Raw genomic sequence first — 22,576 nt, 5'->3', positions numbered from 1 at the left:
CCTCCGTTGCCTGCATTGTCATGGTGGCGGCGGGGTGGAGATGATGTCATCGATGTGCGTCCCCCTCTCCGGATGTCGGGTTGATTGGACTACACGTGGTGGGGTATGTGTATAAAGTTATCTTTATTTCATTTTATATGTGATTGACCTTGATAACGGAGTAATGAAGGACTCTGAAATGTTGGTGTTCTACCTGCCAGTTTGCTGACTCTATTTCACCCGAGTGCTGCCGTGATAGAGATATATATATATATACAGTCACACAGTTATACACACATACATACATGGTCACACACTTATACACACACATACATGCAGTAATACACATACACACACTAATACACATACACACATAAATACAGTTACACTTATACACACACACATACAGGGCGGGATGCAATGCATCCAAATATCTGAAAACTGCCGTTATCTGAATTTTTCTGCATTTTTCATATGTACTGTACCAAGCTCTGGAATATGATACATTTCAGAGCTTTGACCCGGTGGGCAACGCCATCTTTAGATCTTTGGACCTTTGAAGACCATTATAACAAAATTACTTTATTTTATTCAGAGTCTCATTACAGTAAACTGCATGCCAGCTATTATTAAAAATATACCGCGATCGCTATCACCCTAAGGTACAGGATTTTGTCACCGGAATGGGTATGAAATACCGCCGGCTGAACAGCCGCCGGTTAAAATACAGACCTTGGAAGCCCGAATGCTGAAGTAAGTATACTATCCCTCCCCCTCTCCCCCCTGAACCCTAACCCTCCCTCTTTGGTCCCTAACCCTAAACCTCCCCCCTAGTGCCTAACCCTAACCTCCCCCCCGGGGGGTGCCTAACCCTAACACCCCCTCCCCGCAACCTAACCCTAACCGTCCCCTGGGGGGTGCCTAACCCTAATTTCCCCCAGGGGGACCTAAACCTAACCCTCCCCATCCCTGGGGAAACTGCGATACTCACCAAGGTCTGGACATTCAGGATTCCAGAATCCGGGATGCCAACGCTGGTATCCCAATCTCCTTCGGGATATCGGTGTCAGCATTTTGCCGGGCAGCGGGATTCGGCGTCTGTATTTCAGAGGGCGGCATCCCATCTGCCGGCAATTTAACTACATCCCTTGTCACCAATATCAAGCCAGATAATTTTAAAATATTATACTTCAGTCAAGAAATACTCTGAACCCACTAGCTGCTTCATATGTGCACCACCAGAGTTATAGCCAAATGCTCTTGACTTTGTAATAGCAAAACAAAGGTACGATTGTAAGCTCCTAGGAGCAGGGTCCTCCTCCCCACTGTCTCACAGCCTTCTTCTCTAGCACTTCTATGACAGCCTTCACCTTCAGAGCTGTATTGTGTATGGAGAATTGTGTTGCTAATTGTTACTTGTGTTCTGTTCATATTTTGGCTACTGTATTGTAATGTAATGTTCTGAGTACCCTTTAGTGTATGTACGGCGCTGCGGACCACTTGTGGCGCCCTATAAAATGTAGTAATAATAACATCAAAATATTCTTACCAAGATTGTTAAAGTGTGAGTATGAGTTTCATGTAAATTGTGACTGTTAGACTAGAGTTTAGATGAATTAATACTACAACAGAAAAGGTAAATAAAGGATAGAGAGGTGGGTGTTGTCACTACAGGGTTACTTAAATTTTATATACTAAATAAAAGGGGGAAAACTGTGAACCTTTGGACTCTGCAACTAAATTTGGTTAGTAAAGTAGTGCAGAAATCTTCCTTGATCTTTTTGTGCATTGCATGATAACATTTATCATACATAAGTATAATTATTAGCATAGTTACTCCCTATGGGTAATTGGACCTCACATATGAAATATGCACTTCCAATGCACTATGTGGTAAACTAGTCCTAGCTAGAAATTAATTATTAAATGTAAGCGTTAAATAACTGGTATTCATATCCTATTGGTGTCGCTATTATATATATTTTTTCTCTGTTTTCTGAGTTAAATAAAATGTACTATTAACCTCTAAGTAAACGCAATTCCCCATTATCCTGTGTTGTAGCATTAGCATTATTAGAGAGAAAATACTGAAGTGAGATCATAGACAATCACACATTTACATTATATGAGGAAAGTGATTTCCTTGAGCCAAACCCTGGAGGATTAATGTCTTCACTCAATCAAGAAGACTCAGGTGGAGGCACTGTCAGAAATAGATCAAGAATAAGAAACTGGTGTTATTGGTGTAACCTGTCTCACAAACTCCAACTATAGGTGAGCAGGTTTTACTAAAGTATTATATTTACAAAGGTTTTCTGTATTACACTTTCTATTGCAGCCTACAGGAGATTACACATTCACTTGAGTGGTTCACCAGATCATCAATGAGGGCTTTAGGTGAAGATCCTATAGATGTAGTGTATGGGAGGGAGAAGCCATCACAGATATACTGTGTGGGGGACAAATCTCTATATATGTATTATGCAGGAGGAGGAGTTTCAATCAGTACTTTCCCTCATATATCCCGCTGCAATGCTGATGTATGATGATAGAACCTATTATATTTGAAAGCAAACTTACCTAAGTGTACAAATATACTACACACAGGAACAGATTCACTTTCTGACCAGTAGCGTTAGCTCTTCCAGGGTTTAATGAGATGTGAGCATGAAAGCATTAGGGTCAGGGACACATTATATATGTTGACGTTTCGGTCTTTGTTCAGACTTGAGTCAAGTCACTCCACCATCCAAATGTTGGTGTATGTTATTTAAAGTTGTACTATTATAAGGCGGTGATCCAAAGTGAGTAAAATAGAATTGCAGCCAATAACAAGAACATTTGGACCCTTATGTAATAAGTTTAGCATGCGAGATGCAGGTTCGGGTGTGATTCTGGCGAGTTTCTGTAGCCTGTAGATTAAAGCGGTAATAATTTAACAGGCAACACCTCTGAATCATGCCTGTGCCTGCAACTTGCAGGCTATTACATAGGGGCTCTGATCACGTTAAGTGTTTAAAGCTTCTGAAATAGTTGCCCAGATAGATAGGGTCTGTAAGTCTATGGGCTTTGAGGAGAACCATAGTAAGTTGATAGCAGTCAAGGTACAGCTAAGTCTTCTGCTCCTTTTCTTCTTGGCTCTCTTATGGAGGTTCTTGTCTCCATGCAATTTTCATTCTACAGTTGATGTTTTTTCCGTAGGAAATGTCTAGATCCCTCTTCCCTGCATATTAAATAATAAATTCCACAAATATACCAAATCATGGTGTGATCATTCATTTACAATACTGCATCCCCAAAGGTCCCTTTTGCAAGGCTTTTCAGATATTTTTCTTTGGTCATAACATAAGTAAGCATTAATATCATATGTGATTGACTTAATTACCTACAATTGCTTCTGTTCCTCACCCAACTGATTTGTGGATGCTGAGGTAAATGGGGCTAGGGAGACACTGGCTAGTATCAGAGCCAGATTTACAGATACATATATAAACCCGAGGGTTCCTGTGGGCATTATACAAAGGCAGTGGCAAACGCAGGATTTTGAAAGGGGGGTTTCCAATACTTGGGTACAAAACCAATGTCAAACAATCGCACCAGATACAGGCAGCACTAGTCCCCGGGTACTCAATAATCCAAGCTTGTTAATCCATTACTGTGATGAAATATGTAATAATTGCATCTGAAACGTTGCACAATAATGGATTAACAAGCTTGGATTATTGGGTACCCGAGGACTAGTGCTGCCTGTATCTGATTGTATGTTCAAGACTGTGCGGTCTGCTTAGTTTTTAGGATCTGCACCCCGGCTGTTGAACTTTTTTATTTGGAGTGCCGTCTACTTGTCTATATTTATGTGGAGCTTTTCTGCTCCTCCAAGAAATAAAAAGGTGGCACTGCAACATACACAGGGATATATACACACACAGACACACACACACTAATAAAGCCTACACACCCACACACTGACAAAGCCGACACACCCACTGATAAAGCCTACACACACACACACACACACATTGACACAGACATACACACTGCACTGGCAAAGCCCATACACACACACTGACAAAGCCTATATACAGTACACACACACTGACAGACACACAAACTGCAGTGACAAAGCCTATACACACAGACACACACATACACACTCACTGACAAAGCCTAGACACACACACACACTGACAAAGACACACACACTTCACTTAAAAGTCTATACACACAGGCTGACACACACACAATGACATAGACACACACTGACAATGCTAGACACACACACACTGACAAAGCCTATACATACACACACAGACTGACAAACCCTAGACACACGCACTGACAAAGCCTATACACACACACACAGACTGACAAACGTTAGACACACATACTGACAAAGCCTATACCACACACACAGACTGACAAACCTTAGACACATACACACTGACAAAGCAGGCACACACTCACTGAAATACATACTGACACAAGCGCTGGCATGGCTAATTACACCTCTCCGCCCCCTCCGGCTCCCCCCTCATGTAATACATTACACCTACCTGTGGTGCGTGTCTGGGAGAGAACGCCGGTCACTGACTCACCCAGCAGGCTCCGATCTCTCAGCCTTCCACAATGCCAGGGCACCATGGGAACTGCCCGGGAAGAGCTGCATGCTACAGCTGCAGCTCCCCCTACAGCCAGCTCAGCCAGCATCTGTCAGGTTCTTTAAAAAAAAAAAAAAATTAAGCTGCGCTGCAATGGAGTGGCGTGCAGGGGGGGTTTTTTAGGTGCTTGGAAACCCCCCCTGCGTGCGCGTATTAAAGGTGCAGCATTATTGTGCTGGAAATTTGGTGTGCTTTGATCAGTGATGTGCAGAAATGGTAGACAGGGGAGGCAGTGCCTCACCTGCCACACACGTTTTACTCCAAAGTTTTTACTATAAAAATGATTAGAATAACACAAAGAAGATATTTATATATTTTCTTTACATTTTTCTTATAATTTTTATAGTCGAACTCTGGAGTATACTGAAGTGTGTATGTGTGTGAGCATGTGATAGGGATTATACATTGTAAGCTCCACTGGGGCAGGGACAGATGTGAATGGTAAGATATTCTCTGTAAAGCGCTGCGGAATATGTGTGCGCTATATAAATAACTGGTAATAAATAAAGTATGACAGTAAAGGCTCTGCCTCACCTGACCGCACATCACTGGTGTACTATCCTGTTTACTTGCCTGTTCGATTGCTACCACTCTGGACACTGACAACTGTTGTTCTGCTGTATTTGAAAAAACAATGTACCAAAAAAAATTCAAAACTATCACTTGATATTCAGACATATAGCAGTAACAAATTTCAGGATAAGCTGAAATAAAAATGTCATAAATTACCTATTAATAAAAAAATATGTAAAAGCTTATCATTACTAAAGATCAGGGCGTAACTAGGGGTGTGCGAACGGTGCTGCTGTACAGAGTGCAGGGCACTGTAGGCAGCACTGTCCCCGCCCTGTGGCCCTTGCGTCTGTCTAGCAGAGTGCATGGAACAGCACTCTGCAGCCAGGATCAGTACTGCAGTGCCGTCAGAGCATCCTTTAGATGCTCCAGACAGGCACCCTGCAGTGTGTGCAGCTGATCTATAACGTCCTCAGGATGCTCCAAGTCAGCGCTGCACTTACCGATGCTGTTGGCCCCGCTCCCTCCGCGCAGCATAATGAATACATGAGGGGCAGGTTTGGCACATGGCAAATTTAAGCCCTGTTACGGCCTTGCTAAAGATACTTAAGCCTTTTATAGTCCAACATGGCTTATAAATTATAATCAAGGATGGTAGCTTGCAGTCAGCTACTGTACATAGTAACATACACATACTGTACTGTAATGCCCAAATGTCAGGCACTAATGTCTACAAATGTTATGTCTGCTTAGACTAACCAATTTGTTACTTCAGTTTATTACATTTTTTATTTTTGATAGTCTTTCAATTCCTTTTCTCAATATCCCTGCATTAACGTGTCATATTTCATGTTCACAGATCATCAGTGATCAAATCACAAGTGAGAAGAGTGAGAAGAAGAAAAATGTGTCCTTGAGTTTGAAGGGAACAAAGTCTATCAAGAAAAAGAAGCCGCCAGATACAGGTACACAATGTAACTCATTTTATTTTAATTAAAAGGAAATGTTGTAAGTGAAATTTACAGATTTTGTGTTTATTTGTGTAATGTTGATCACTAAAATGGTCAGCCGACCTGGGGGTATATTTACTTAGGTGCAGATTTTTAGAAGTGGAGTTGTTGCCCATAGCAACCAATCAGATTCTACATTTATCTAGCAGCTTCTAGAAGATGATAGTTAAAGACTCCACTTCTATATTCCACACTTTAGTAAATATATCCACTGGAGTGATGGACCTATGTGAATGAATACAGATTTCTGCAGGCACCTAATTATATGCCATTAACTATCATGGATATGGAAACTTGCTTTGCGAGAGTTTGCTAATTGTTTTCCCAGCATGCTGTACTTATTTTCCATGTCAATTCCATTTGAAGGACAGATAAGATAAAAATGTTAAGGTATGCTACCAAATAACCCTCAAAAATTGTTCATATTTTATAAAATATAATTAAGTTAAAAACATATATTTTTTTAAATTAAATATTTTATTTATTTAAAACAAATATGCCTAGAGGTTTTGCATTCCTACCCTTATCGATTGGCACCCATTGTAAAATTTCCTCCCAATCTCTATTGACAATAGACCCCTCTAGTGGTAATAGATCCCCAGTTGTATAACCCCAACCCCAGTTAAATAGGTCCCCATTTTTGCATGGCTCCACCCTTCTACCTCAGTGACCCATGTGCTTTTAAAACTATTTTACATCTCTCCCCATGTTCAAAGGACTTTAAAGAGACAGTGCCCCTCCACCCCAATCCCCCTGTGCTAATAGAGCCCTCGTGGATATTATTAACCAACCCCATGGGGCATTGCCCCTCCAATACTTGCAAAACAGTCTGCATTTGTAGAGATTAGCATTACTGCTCACAGAGGAAATGAAGTTTCCCCCTTGCAATTTTAGAAGCAGTGCATGTGATCCAGAAATCCAGATAGAACCACTTGCCTGGCATGGTCGCATCAAAGGGACCTGCTGATCCTTCTGCACCTCCTGTGTGTCCTGATCACTGCTGGCCACAGTGATCGGGCACCCGGCGGCACTCCCTCCCAGCGTGGCTGCAGGCGCTAGTGTATCCCGATCACTATGGCTAGCAGTGATCATGCAGCCTGCGTGACACTCCTTCCTTGCATTTGCTGTGAGCACAAGCCACGGCTCCTGGTAGCTGTGGCTCCTGCTGTTCACCCCGGGCTGCCAGCGCTGCATTATTTACTCCTGGTGAGGGTCCCAGCTTCTGTGTCCATTGTCCACCCCTTCCTCTCGGCGCGGCGGCTGCGTCCCCGTGCCGGCCCACCCTCCACCTCCTCCTCCCGGCGGGGCTTCATTGCTGCTTTGTGCTTGTAGCCCGGCCCACCTCCCCCCTCCTCCCAGCGTAGCGGCTGATGGTTTGTGCTCGGCCCGCCTCCTCCGGGCGGCTGCTGGTTTGTGCCCAGCCCACCTCCGCCCAGGATGGCCTCTCCCGACCCACCTACTCCCAGCGTGATTTCTCCTCCCAACCCCACCTCCTCCCAGCGTGACTTCTCTGGTTTGTGCCCGGCTGCTGCCGATGGCATCCATATCCCTCTATCCCGATCACTGCTGGACAGTGTATTGTACAATTCCCTCTCTCACTCGTGTGTATATATATATATATATATTTATATTTACACGCAGGTAGCTTTGCAGTTTTTTCATTGCGGGTTGGCCACAGGTTGGGATCACCATCGCGACCATCGGTGGTTGATGGTCGCGATGGTGGACGGCATTGGGCCGCCGGCCAGCTGAGTAAGCTGAGTGGTTGGTTTGCGAGGCCATGAAACTGCATCCCTAGCTGAGTCCCTAGCCTTGCCACTCCCGGAAAACAGGGCAGACACACCAGTTGCCCCTGAACCGCCCCTTACATGGCTCTGCCTATCAATTAGGCAGAGGCATAGAAAGGACTGCGTGCGACTACACAGGACCCATTCTGCATACTCGCAGGATGGGTCCTGCGCACGCGCAGATTCCCGATAATTGTGAATCTGCATTCAGCATTGCACCCACTGAATCAGCCCCTCAATACATGCCGCTGATTAGGGATGGTATACTAGAAATGGCCTACGACCATCGATGGTTGGCAAACCATCGATAGTCTATGGCAAGTGGTTTTGCCATCGCTGACGGTCAGCATTGCTGCTCCGTCGACGGCAGCCTCAACCAACGTTAAGGAAACATTGGTGGCTGCGGTCTCAAACAATCAATGGTTTCTATCGATGATTGAACCAATCAGCTATCAATAGTACAGCTGAAAATGGTCATCACTACAGTATATCATATAAATTGCTATTTATATGGTATACAGTGTTTAAAAATATATTTTTATTTATAAAATCGCGTTGGGTAAGTTTTAAAAAGATGTTCTTGACCTAATTCAATCATAAAAAAAACCCAACAATTTCAGAGCGATTTTGGGGAAAATAAATTGTCAGTTAAGTGGCTAAAGGAAGCTGCCATGCTCACGAGAACTGCCCCACTCTCCGCCACCCTAAAAAATGGTGCTGAATGCCTGAGACCCTTAGTGTTAAGCCAATTTCAGAAAATACTTGTAACAAACATCCCACAACTGGGATATACATACAGTCAGGTGCATAAATATTGGGACATTGACAGAATTTTCATATTGTGGCCTCTATTCACCACCACAATGGCTTTGAAATGAAACAAACAAGATGTGATTTAACTGCAGACTTTCAGATTTAATTTGAGGGTAATTACATCCAAATCAGGTGAACGGTGTAGGAATTACAACGGTTTCTATATGTGCCTCCCACTTTTTAAGGGGCCAAAAGTAATGGGACAAACTAAACAATCCTAAATCTAAGTTTCACTTTTTAATACTTTGTTGCAAATCCTTTGCAGGCAATTACAGCCTGAAGTCTGGAACGCATAGACATCACCAGACACTGGGTTTCATCCCTGGTGATGCTCTGCCAGGCCTCTACTGCAAATGTCTTCAGTTCCTGCTTATTCTTGGGGCATTTTCCCTTCAGTTTTGTCTTCATCAAGTGAAATGCATGCTCAATCGGATTCAGGTCAGGGGATTGACTTGGCCATTGCATAACATTCCACTTTTTAGCCTTAAAAAACTCCTTGGTTGCTTATGCAGTATGCTTCGGGTCATTGTCCATCTGCACTGTGAAGCGCCGTCCAATGAGTTCTGAAGTATTTGACTGAATATGAGCATATAATATTGCCCGAAACACTTCAGAATTCATTCTGCTGCTTTTGTCAGCAGTCACATCATCAATAAATACAAGGGAACCAGTTCCATTGGCAGCCATACATGCCCACGCCATGACACTACCACCACCATGCTTCACTGATGAGGTGGTATGTTGTGGATCATGAGCAGTTCCTTTCCTTCTCTTCTCTTCCCATCACTCTGGTACAAGTTGATCTTTGTCTCATCTGTCCATAGGATGTTGTTCCAGAACTGTAATGGCTTTTTTAGATGTTGTTTGGCAAACTCTAATCTGGTCTTCCTGTTTTTGTGGCTCACCAATGGTTTACATCTTGTGGTGAACCCTCTATATTCACTCTTGTGAAGTCTTCTCTTGATTGTTGACTTTGACACATATACATCTACCTCCTGGAGAGTGTTCTTGATTTGGCCAACTGTTGTGAAGGGGTTTTTCTTCACCAGGGAAATAATTCTTTTGTCATCCACCACAGTTGTTTTCCGTCATCTTCCGGGTCTTTTGGTGTTGCTGAGCTCTCCGGTGCATTCTTTCTTTTTAAGAATGTTCCAAACAGTTGATTTGGCCACACCTAATGTTTTGCTATCTCTCTGATGGGTTTGTTTTGATTTTTCAGCCTAATGATGGCTTGCTTCACTGATAGTGACAGCTCTTTGGATCTCATATTGAGAGTTGACAGCAACTGATTCCAAATGCAAATGTCACACCTAGAATCAACTCCAGACCTTTTACCTGCTTAATTGATAATGAAATAACGAGGGAATAGCTCACACCTGTCCATGAAATAGCTTTTGAGTTGATAGTCCCATTACTTTTGGTCCCTTAAAAAGTGGGAGGCACATATTGAAACTGTTGTAATTCCTACACCATTCACCCGATTTGGATGCAATTACCCTCAAATTAAATCTGAAAGTCTGCAGTTAAAGCACATCTTGTTTGTTTCATTTCAAAACCATTGTGGTGGTGAATAGAGGCAAAAATCTGAAAATTCTGTCAATGTCCCAATATTTATGGACCTGACTGTATATCTATACTGAAAAAAACCCATTAATGTCTGAAATTAAGAGACTACATGGGCTAGGGCACTTCTGCCATGTCAGTAACATTTTATGATTCTACTAATATACACATTAATACTATTAGCATGCATGGTTGTTAGACAGATAGAGTATTGAATGATAGTCCACAAATCAGTACAACTATGAGGAAAAGCTCACATTTGTTGGTATTTATTTAGATATCTGGTATTTTTACACAGCTCTTTACAAATGTGTGTTTTTTTTCGAAAGATCAAATTATGTTACAGGTTGAGTCTCCCATATACAGAATACGGAATATTCATAAATACAGAATTATTTTGGCATGACTGAGATAATGAAATCTTTGATTTTTGATGGTTCAATGTACACAAACTTTGTCTAAGGCACAAATTATTAAAATTTTGTATAATATTACCTTCAGGCTGTGTGTATAACATAAATGAATTTCATTTCTGTACACAAACTTTGCTTGAGCCACAAGCCATTATTGAAAATATTGCATAAAATTACCTGCAGGCTGTGTGTATAAGGTGTATATAACACATACATGCATTCTGTGTGTATATTTGGGTCCCATTCCCAAGATATTTCATTATGATATGCAAATATTCCAAATTACGGAATAATCCGTTGTCCAAAATACCCCTGGTCCCAAGCATTTTCGATTTGGGAGACACAACCTGTATTAACACTCACAAAACTGCACTGGCAGGGTCACGTGACCAAATGCAATTTTTTTGTGTCAGTGTCACAAGATGGATTTCATATTGGCAATTAGAAGAACAATGAAAAACAAGGGAATATAACTATACAATAACGTTATAGTTTCTGAATTGCTTCGAGTTACACTGACCTCTTTTTGAGCCACAGTAAAACATACGTTAAGTTTCCTCTACCAGAGTTATGGAATATTTCAGTTGTTACTTTTTGCTATATAAAATTTTCTGTTTAACCAATTGTCTAATTTTACAGGTGTGTAAAATACATTTTAATATAAAAAATAACAATATTTTATTTCTTCAATTGCTGAATTGGCTTATTTAGCTTGGTGATGGTGCTTTACGTGTTGTTTTTGTATTGCTACTGCTACTGGCAACAAGTATATAAGGCTTTGGGCCTAAGCAATAAAAACATACTAATCAAACCAGCCATTATACGCTTGCTGTCCTGTCATTGCTTTTAGAGCGATCTGTCCAAAAGATCCAGTCCCGCAAATATAAAGAAAAGGTCCAAAAACTCAATAAAGAAAATACAGAAAAGGCATCTGTTATATTGGTTGACAACAAATCTACAGAATTAAAGTATGAAGAGAACTTTATATCAATAGATATACCAAACGCACAAAGCAAACCTCACGTTCCAGTGAGTAGTCCCATCATTTTTTCTGTAGAAGAAGATAGGCAACCAACGTCTGTAAATGAAGACCTTGGCCCGGCATTACCAGAGGTGAGTGACAAAGCTGAGGACACATGGGAAAGCTTGGACAACATTCAGGAGGATAAAGAAGAAGAAGAACTTATCATTTTAGTGACGGAAGATATATCAGACATACAAAGATATGAAAATAGTGAGTGTAAACATGAAGCTCCTGATGAACAAGAGGAGGATGACAGCATCCATAATATTACAATTAGTGAAGAAATTAATGCTGTGGAAGATTCCTCAAAGCCAACAGTATCAGAATCTCCGGTCAGCGGCACTGACACATCTGGTCACCTGACGCCGTGCTCAGCTTATGATGACACGGAAACAACCGGGACACCTGTAACAGAAAGGTAAGATATAACAGCAGTATTATTGATATGCTAAACCTTTCATTTTGCTTTTATAAATAACAATTGCAAATGTACATTAGTATATTATTTCAGCAGCATTGTATAGCAGGAAGTATATTATTTTATATCACAATAAACAATATCTCTTCTTTTTTAACAAATCAAATCACACAGTGAAACAGAAAAATAAAACACACACCGTTGTTAATGGCATTGCCATTTCCATTACATAGTTTTGGGGAAAAAGAACTGAAATACATTAACCCCTACAAACAATAAATAGGTGCATCACCGGAGATGCTGGGCTGCTCCCGAAGACTGGGCTGACAGCACTGTCGGCTCCTCTTCTATGACAGGAGCCAGGTGCTGCAGGAGAATGTCACACTGCAGCCCCCGGCTCCTGTCACTGCAGAGGAGCTGCCCTCATATTACCTCATTGTCTACTCTTTCCCAATCAAGTGGCCATCACTGTGCACTTTATTTTAGTGCATTATAGACATTGAACGCCATGCTTCCTACTATTCAATAAACAGCTGCAGCTCAGGATGGCAAATCTGTTTCTCTCTCTACAATGAATATGTACCATGACATACAGTATAAAGCAGTTATTGAGATACATCAACTAAGAAACTGTGGGGTCTATGTACTAAGACGCTGCGTTAATGCCACTCCTGCTTCGCCTGCTACCGCTGCGAAGCAGGAGCTGGCTAACGCAGCAGTTACTAAAAATAGACCGGCCGAGGAGGCGGAACGTTAAGTCACCCCCTCGGCGGTAACAGCTGACACTCCCTTCCCCTGAGAGCTCTGTGTGTGACTCACCATCTCCAGGCTTCGTCCAGCAGCAGCAGCAGTGACTTTTTTTTTTAAACAAACTTTATTTAAAAACGGCCAACCTGACACAGCTGAAGTTCTGCTTCTCCAGTGAGGAGAAGCAGATAACGGCAGCTACAGTAGGCGATATCAGCGCTGGAGAAGTCAGCAGACGGTAAGTGACATCTCCTCTTAGTAATACCTGGGACGCTTAGCGCTGCCATAGGTGTTTATGGCAGCGCTAAGTGCCAAAGGTTCAGTGTGATATTGTAGCCTGCACTTAGCGCTGGCAGGCTACAGGCAGAGAAAATCCCTTTAGTACATACTGAGAAGCGGAATGTACAGGGATTTTCTCTGCCTCTAGCATTTTTACCCCTTTTCTCCCCTTAGTACATAGACCCCTGTATCTTTTTTAAAGAGGTGGCTCCATCATCTCCTCCTGATGGCTCCATCATCTCCTGAATGCCTGTAACATTTTCAGATATAGTAACTTGTTTCTCAGTACTGATGTCCCATATATACCTGTTTTAGTGTTATTGTCATATACTACACCATGTTGTGTAATGACAAAAAAGAATTCCTTAACTTATCTGTTTCCTGATGAGAGCTGGTGACTCTCACCTGTGCCATAATTTGCTCTAGCTGAAGGGGATCCCAGGCAGCTATCATTCAAAGCTGCCACAGTCTATCCTCCACTACCACTGTTTACCAGTATGCTCCCTTTACTCCCAGCAGGTAGGTCAGTCACATCTAGATTACGAATAGCTGAAGGCAGCTTTGCCTGTGAAAGGAAAGAACTGACAACGTGTATACATACATAATCATTCTAACTCCCCTTTTGGGTACCCACATTGTCAACTTTTTCTGTGAAATTGAAGTGCTATTATCAGCCATTGAGACCTTACCGCCCTGGGTTCTTGTCTGCTGGTTCCACAAACCACTTCTATTCAACCACCTGAAAACTCTGGCCTCCTTTGACATTGTCTGCTTTCCAAGCCTGATCTTTACCTGTCTCCTAGTTAGCAGATTGACTTTTGGGCCACTTGCCCTTTCCCATGTCAAAGCCCTCAATGCCACACCTGAACTAGGCCTTGCATTAGGTGATGCTGGGTGTGCACTGCTCACTTCCACTCCTCCCACTTCCCACGGACACATCTACCTCCCAGTCTCATGACCAATCACTAAACCCTTACAATAACCCAGAGAAACGTGGGGACCAGATGCTGCGCACAACCTATTTCCTGAACTCTGTACAATCTAAATATATTCTAAAGTAGTAGAACCCAAAATGATGAGAGGGTACCAACTAAGAAACAAATGTTGCTTTTACTGATAAAAGTTTCACAATAATAGTCACTACAATTGTAATGCAATATAATATGGTGCCTGTAAACCATTGGTTATACACCAACAGAATAAACAAACAAATAAACACAATGGACAATGCTGCAATATGTCAAAATGATCAGAAGGAAAAGTAAACAAATATAAACAAAAATAAACAAAATATAGACAAATGTAGACAAAATATAAATAGCAAATGTGCCGATCTATTTGTGAATAGGCACTGGTACTGGTCTCAACCTTAGATGCCGCCAACTGAATAGTCAATATGATACACTTACAATAACCCACCTGTATACTAAACTGTACTAACAGAGCTGGACTCACAGTATGATCCCTGCTGTGGTCAGGGCCCATCTAGCTCAGTCCTCAGAGGCTTTGCCTCATTATAAGAATGCTATACCTTCATTGCAATATTCCTCTGACAAAGTGCTAACATGTTTAAAGTCAATCACAAGTGTGACAAGTCATATGGATCCTGCAGTAAAATGGTCATGATGCCCATGGTCAGAAAGCTGTGCAGGGAACAAAACATGGTAAAACATGGTTAAGGAATATTTCTAAAATCTAAAAATATATATATTAATTATAAACATTAGGTGTGCTAAATTGTGTAAAAGCTATGCTAAAATGTTTAACATGAATTGCTTACAAAAAGTAAAAATCCATATTAAAAAGTGGAAGCAGATATTTTTAAATTTGCACTGGGATGCTCAGGCACGCCTGCGTTCGCATCTCCACTGCCCCTGTCACCACCCACAAATGGATGATGCTAGTTAAATGCTAAGTAGAATCTGATTGGTTGCTATGGTGTTATGGGCAACATCTCCATTTTTAAAAACTAGTAAATATACCTGTTAATGTGCACAGGTGGCATCTGTTATAAACCAAATTTTTTTATATTACCATTTAAATTATTCATACAGCATCACCCTAATGTCTATTGTTTGTACAAATAAAAAATATGACAATTTACAGCACAAAAAGTAATAATACATTATAATCCTAAATTTGTTAGCATTCACTCCAGTGTTCAAAGGCACTGTTTATTTTTTCAAGATAAAATTATGCACAATTACTGTTGGACTTCCAGCAATTTTGCACTAAATAAAATTAAACATAAACAAATCCCTCCCCCACAAATGACCCATAGCTTCCAAGGACTGTTATGGACTTTCCAGAAGTCTTTTAGCCAAAGATAAAATCAGCTTTTACACGCTCGCTGGAAATAGTGCTGGCTCTGGGATGATTGATCCCAGTGATTGCATAGATTTGCTGTTTACATAAACAGTACTGTTACTCGCAGGTCAGAGCAAAGCACCAGCAAATTGTGCATGCATGATCTTCCGCTATTTCGGTCAGTGCTGCACTTTACTAAGGATACCTGGTGTGTAAAGGGGTTATGCAGATACAGGGATCAATAATTGTGAGCAATTAGTGAGAGAGTGGAGAAGTTGGCCATATCAAACAATCAGCTTCTAAATTATCATTTTATAGAATGTAGAATGCACTTGATAAATGCTAGAGAGAAGCTAATTGATTGCTATGCGCAACTTCTCTTGCCCATTGCTTCACTATTTGCTAGTTTGCTACAATTCCCTTTTTAGTACAAAAGCACTGGTCTGATGTAACCTATAGTTGCCAACTACCTCTAAATCCCAAGTTTTAGGGATTTGTATCTGCACATTTTTGACAGCCAAAGTTACAAATCATACAAAATATAATCGCGCACACTCAAATAGAAAACAAATACAGAACATAGTTATGAAGGAGATGCAGATGTGATATAAAGGCCTTGCTCATAAGAACTTACAGTATAGACCAGGCCTGGCCAACCTGTGGCTCTCCAGCTGTTGTGAAACTACAAGTCCCAGCATACCCTACCACAGTTTTGCAATTAGGGAATGCTAAAACAATGGCAGGGCATGCTGGGACTTGTAGTTTCATAGCAGCTGGAGAGCCACAGGTTGGCCAGGCGTGGTCTAGATAGACAGGGTAATGCTGAGACAATATGAGCTAGTGGGACACGGGGGATTGGGACTGGAGCTGGCAGAACACGCAGTGAGCAGTATCAGACGGTGGTTTGATAGACGTACTCAAGAGGTGATATTTTGAGAATGAGCGGTGAAAGATTGAGTTTTTTGGGGATTCTACTCAAATGGGTAGGGATTTCAACAAGTGGGGAGATGTCCCTACTTTCCAATACTGACTTAACCAAGGGTGCTGAGAGGGGGAGAGTGGGTACAAATCCCTGGCTGATGAGGATTTACAGCCACACAGCCATTTTTTTTTTTTTTTTTTTAATGTTGGCAAATATTCTATTACCATCCCTTAATTATAACACCTTGCTGTCACATTGCAATAATGCTTCAAAGAGCTTCCCTTTTCCAATTATTTGCCCAAAGCACCATATATTTTTTTGTAATGTGGACTGGAGTCACACACAGTAATATATAGCTTTATGAGGTTTGTTTGCTGTGATTTGGAGTGATTTTGGGGGCATTATCTATTATTTCAATGATCTGACTTGGCATAGAAACACTTTACTTAATAAACCTATATTAAAGGGCTGAAATTCTTCACAATGTGCTGAATTATTATGTTAATGAGTGTATAAGAAATGTATAAAAGTGTAATAAGTGTATATTTTAGTGAGGACAATGAAGAGGATGTACAAACATTATCCACAGAAGAAGATAATGATGATGATGATGATGAAGAAGAAGAAAATACTTTAGATGAATGCTCACAAAATGGTGAAATCTGCCATTGTGAAAAGGGCTGTTACAGTAAGAGACGAGTCACTGACCAGGATCACATTAAGAAAGACAGTAAGAAGAGCAGACTAGATGACAAAGACACAGAGGAGAGCACCACCTACCAGGACTCTGAAGCAACAACAACTGACTTTATAAATAACAAGGAAGCACAGGCAAGCAATTGTGTAGAAGAAAGTAAAGAACTATTAAGCTTAAAGGAAGAAACAGAATTGTTGATCCTTGGTAAGAAACCATGTTCAACCCAGAACATGAGTATGATAAATACAGATTCCTAACCATCAAACCAATGTAGAAATGCAGGGTATCATTAATCTCGCAGTAGTTGCTAATGCGCAGCTTGTCTTGATTTGCTCTGCCAGCTGCCAATGTCTATGTCCACATAGCAGGGCTTTAAAACTCACACATACAGCTCTCATTAAATCCTGAGTGCTGATTAGCAAGTAATTACTTAAGTGCTGATTCCCAAATTATAATGTTTCATATAGAGTCCTTATAACAGCCTTGGCCCTGCTATATGGAAACTGTTATAAATATATGGTTCTAACATACACAAAATATCTGTTAACTAAACATCATCCTTAACAAATTCCATACACACATATATAGTATATATGGTAAATTTGTGCTATAATAAGTAAAGGGGATTTTACAAGAAAGTGGTGTTGGTACCGCAATGCTATTGCTTACAGTGGTATGTATGTAGCCAACAGATAACTCTTCAGTGCAGGATTTCCTTGTTTGGTGAGAATCTGTCCTCAGAACCACTAGTAGAGATTTCTGGTGATTTTTTTTTCTATAGTCCATATGTAGCTGTTTTGCCTTTGCTCATCTGAGTTATTATAAGATAAAGGACTCAAAGAAAATATAAAAGCAATACATCTGGACAGCCACACAGAAATAAATGTTGTTACCTAGTTTGGTGCCCATTAATGTATAGTGCAAGTTTTCACCTAATAATATACTGTACAACACATTATGAGAAAATATCTTTATGTTTAATGTATTGCCTATATAACCATGTTTGATTACATGCACGTAGGATATATTGCCACTACACATTGGTGTGCCATAAAGCCAGGCTGGTGGCAACAGGTTGTCCATACAAAATACGTGTGACATGATAGTGACATGCTAAAGAAGTAGAGATTGGAGCATTAAATTGATTCATTTACTTGTATTAATTCTTGCATAACTGTGTCTGATTATATGATTAATCACATGGCTCAGTGTGCCGAGGCTGCGGTGTTCATGGGGGAATTTCTAGGTGGATAATCACATCCTTGCTGAATGCAGAATAGGCAGAGGAAAGGGGCTCAGTCTGTACCCATAGGCAGTAACAAGATTTTGTGCTACCATAAGAGATAGTTAAATAAACTTTTACGGAGGGTATACATATAGGAAAGTGGTCTGAGATTGTTTTATAGCCTAAAAGCTTTTTTACAACTATACAACAACCTGATTAGTACGTATTCTTGGAGGTGTTGGATAGATACTTGGCCTGTACTTCATTGGTGCATGTGCGAAAATGAATCCCTTGTTTTGGTGGTAAAAAATCTAGTTGACCGAATAGCTACTGTATACGTATTGCTATCACCATGCACAACCAGACGTGTTTCATGTGACAAACCATATTTGTATGTGAAGAGCACAGGCGTCAGAACAGGGGGGGCAAGGGGTCGGTTCGCCTTCCACAAACATTTCTGAGGCGCTGGATCCCTCTCAGTGCTGAATGTGCTATTTGGCAACGCCATCTGAAGATCCATCCATGTGGCAAAACGAAAAAAACTCACAACTTGCTCTTTACAGAGCTCTGGCGCAAGTGAAAGGGCACCCTCAAATATTGGGGACGCTCTGATTGGTCAGACCTTGAAGCTCCCATGCTCTAAATGATTAATATTTTACATTAGCAAAGCCTGCAAAGATCATAATGATCTGTGCACGGCTTCACTGAAATTTACCTGCCATTTTAGGGTTGTTTTCTGGTGGTTTGCAAAACAACCATTATTAAATCTGCAGCTCCTATACTCGTCTATTTAAAAATATTGATGGTTGTTCTAAATGTTCTAAAGTCGGATTTTTGGTCATTTCGCCATTGGTTTTTTAGTAACAAGTTTACAAAACCAACAGAAAAACAACCAAAAACCAAAAATCGACCCTTAGTAAATTGATTCCTTTGTCAACAACAATAAATGTTAAGTTCTATTATGAGAGCAAGTGCCAGCATTAACAGGTCCAGGCTATCAGCAAGGATCCAGGGATTTGGCAGGAGCCATATTATTAATTTCTTGCCCCTCCTGCAGTGAAAATCCGCCGATATGCGTACAAAGGATCTGGGTGCTATTTGCCGAAACATACGACACTGCACCTGCCTATGGCAGGCGTAGAATGTCTGAGGGACCATGGCTGCTGGTGCCAGTGGAACTACGTCTTTAGACATAGTCGCTGACACCAACAAGTGCCTTGACCTATTTCCTAGACTTAATCATTATACTGGATTGCTACTAGCCCTTACTATTGCTTCAACACTGTACCCCATTCCGGGCTGTGCGATTCTAAAATCAGAATAAACTTCTACTACTTGCAGGGCCGGTGCTACCATTAGGCAGCTTTAGGCACCGGCCACTGGAGGGCGCCGCTGAGTCCACACAAAAAAAAATGAATGGCATAATTCATGGCTGAGTGGCATATAATGAATTTATGCCACAGCTGTGTGGCATATTATGAATTTGCAGTAGTGTTATGAGGTACATTATGATTTTGGTGCTCTGCTGTGTGCAATATTCTATATAGTATATTATGAATTTGGAACACTGCTGTGTGGCATATTTTTTAACTGGGGAGACTGATACATGGCATATTATGAATTGGAGGGAGCAGGGGCGGTTGGTGAAATGTTGCCTAGGGCGCCTGGAAACCATGCACCAGCCCTGACTACTTGGATTAATTGGTGAGCACATTCAGGTGTAAAAAAATAGGTGACTGCTATAGATCAGGACCATGACTAGCTTTGTTCTAGAAATTTACTTCTAGAAATTCCAAAGTCTGAAAATGTTCTCTTGAATTAAGAAGTTGGAAGATTTAACAAAAAAAAATAAATAAATAATAATAATAATAATAATAATAATATTTGTTATTAGAGTTTCCTCCTCAACCCTTACCCAGGTAGACAAAATTTTACATTTTGTAATTGTCAAGCATAATGAAGACCACTCCAAAATTTTATAAAGGGAGCACGGATGATAACAACCCAACCACCCCGCCCCCCCTCTTCCACACACACACACACACACACACACACACACACACACACACACTTTCTCCACTATATCCGCTTCTGCATTGAGGATTACCACGCATGTAGGTAAACGTGACGTGTAAATTGTTATTAATCTAGATAATAACAGAGAAAGTGTGTGTGTGTCTCTCTATGTGTCCTTTATGCACAGCCAGAAATGTGTACCTAGCTCCACCAAATGTGGCATGGTGGTGAAATTTGACCAGGATTAGGTTTTTGGCAATGTTTGAAGTTCGTCAGGGCCATGGAAGTCTACATGGTGCCCACCAAGAAGGTCATGGAGTCTCTGATTTGAAATTTTTGTTTAAGCAAGTTCGCTCAGGGTGTCTTCCAGCACCCAAAACTGTACTGATCTGAAGACATAGGCTGATATGTTCCAGTGGGGGGCAGGCAGAGCTCCAACGGAAGTGCAGTGAGTCGGAGAATCAACTGTCACACTGCACCTGCACTGACAGTTACTCATTTCCTCCAAGCACATTTTCATATGCCATGGTCCCCAATATTGGTCTGCAAAATAAAAAATGAAGGTTGCAGATGTACATCGAGGCCTATTCTTCAACTTGGGCACTGCTGGGTATTCCAGCTAGGGTATAATGATATGCTGAGAAATAATTTAAACTTTCCTAAGAAAATGGCTTGTACATTTGATTTCTAATAGTAGTGCTAAACTTGAGATCTAAAGGCCTCAATCTAATTAGCAACAAGTAAATGCAGCTGTATGCAACTTACGGTACTGCCGGACTTGAAGATTTTTGTGGGTCTGCATACAAAAATGTTCGAATCTGGGGTGAGATCGGGCAGCAAGGGGGGCAAATTGCAGTTTCTACGATGTTGCAATAGCAAGTTGCCCACTTCGGAACTAATTGAATTGAGCACGAGGAGTTTAACAACAATTTCACTTTACTGACCTGTACATGCAATATTGCAACTTTTACCAAATACGTAATATTTCTGGTTTTACTCTTTTATCGACTTGGTAGAGATGTTTATCCTTGATGCAACACACCTGCATGCTGCTCTGTGTGTTTGATAAAGTTGTATCTACAGCAGGTTTAAGTCAAATTCAAGGTCAATGGCAATATATATTTCTTTTATAACACACTTACAAAAGATATTACATTTCTATAACATATAAATTAGGCGCAATAAAGAATAATAACATAACCTTAAAAATTTGCTTCATGTAAGCTTTTCCTAGAAAATTTTCCACCTATAAACCCCACCAATAGAAAACATGACTGGTCTGGTATTAATGATCTTAAGAGGTCCTGATTATAGAGAAAACCTGTATATATATTGAAATAACGACAGACCAAACAAATACCACTAAACATATTGGGGTATATTCAATTGGGTGCGAGGTTTAGCGAGGCTAAAACCTTGTGCCCCTCGGGGCCAATTTCGGATTCCTGTGGGTATGCGCGCTGCTGTTACCCATGGGATTCAATTAAAAAAACAGTGGATGCGGGGTTTTCATCAATGAAAACCCTGCACCGCGTAAATTAAAAAAAAGTCACTTACCTGCCTGGGTCTCCACAGCTCCCAGTGGCTTCCCCTCTCTCTTCTTACTGGTGAGGGGGCTGCTAGGAGTCTCGGGGGCTGATGGGAGGAGCGAGGGCTGCTGGGAGATGTAGTTCTCCCAGCGTCCATTCCGGGACACACACACACACCGCACCGGGGGTCACACACACACACACACACACACACTCATGCACACACACACACACTCACTCACTCACTCATACACACTTACAAACACCACACACACTGACATACTTGCCCTGCTGCAGAAGAGCCAGCTCACGACGCTGGATTTAGAAGAAGATGCAGAAGACAGCGCTGAGGAAGGTGAGTAATTAAGGACTAATTAAGCTAATTGGATACTTCCAATTGCTTAATTAGTCCTCAGGGGGGGTGCCGTGGGGGTGTCAGAGCAAGTCCCGGTGATTTGTCCTTAAATCATCGATTTTAGGAAAAATCACGCTTGCTCAGGAGGTGCGTGAAAGAAAACCTCCCGGTGCGTGTTTTTTAAAAAACCACGCACCTAATAGAATAGCAAAAAACCCGCACCTGCAGGAAAAACCTTGCAGGTGCGGGTTTTTTGAAACTCTCGCACACAATTGAATATGCCCCATAGTATAAGAAATATATATTAATACATAAAAATCA

General features: G+C 41.2%; 1 protein-coding gene across 4 annotated transcripts in view; it reads left to right on the top strand.

Moving 5' to 3' along the window:
- The window catches only part of MYLK4 (myosin light chain kinase family member 4), a 212,506-nt gene that overhangs the window by 151,250 nt on the left and 38,680 nt on the right, over positions 1–22,576 (top strand). For all 4 annotated transcript variants that reach the window (XM_088471724.1, XM_088471725.1, XM_088471722.1 and 1 more), the window contains 3 exons: positions 6,010–6,115; positions 11,587–12,178; positions 16,985–17,334. In XM_088471724.1, the coding sequence (XP_088327850.1) occupies positions 6,010–6,115; positions 11,587–12,178; positions 16,985–17,334 (1,048 nt within the window). The remainder of the gene's footprint in view (positions 1–6,009; positions 6,116–11,586; positions 12,179–16,984; positions 17,335–22,576) is intronic.

Source organism: Taudactylus pleione, unplaced genomic scaffold (genome assembly GCF_031769625.1).
Source record: "Taudactylus pleione unplaced genomic scaffold, aTauple2 ptg000116l, whole genome shotgun sequence".
Classification (NCBI taxonomy): domain Eukaryota; kingdom Metazoa; phylum Chordata; class Amphibia; order Anura; family Myobatrachidae; genus Taudactylus; species Taudactylus pleione.
Note: the sequence above shows the minus strand (reverse complement) of the source record. Positions and strands in the feature narration are given on the sequence as shown.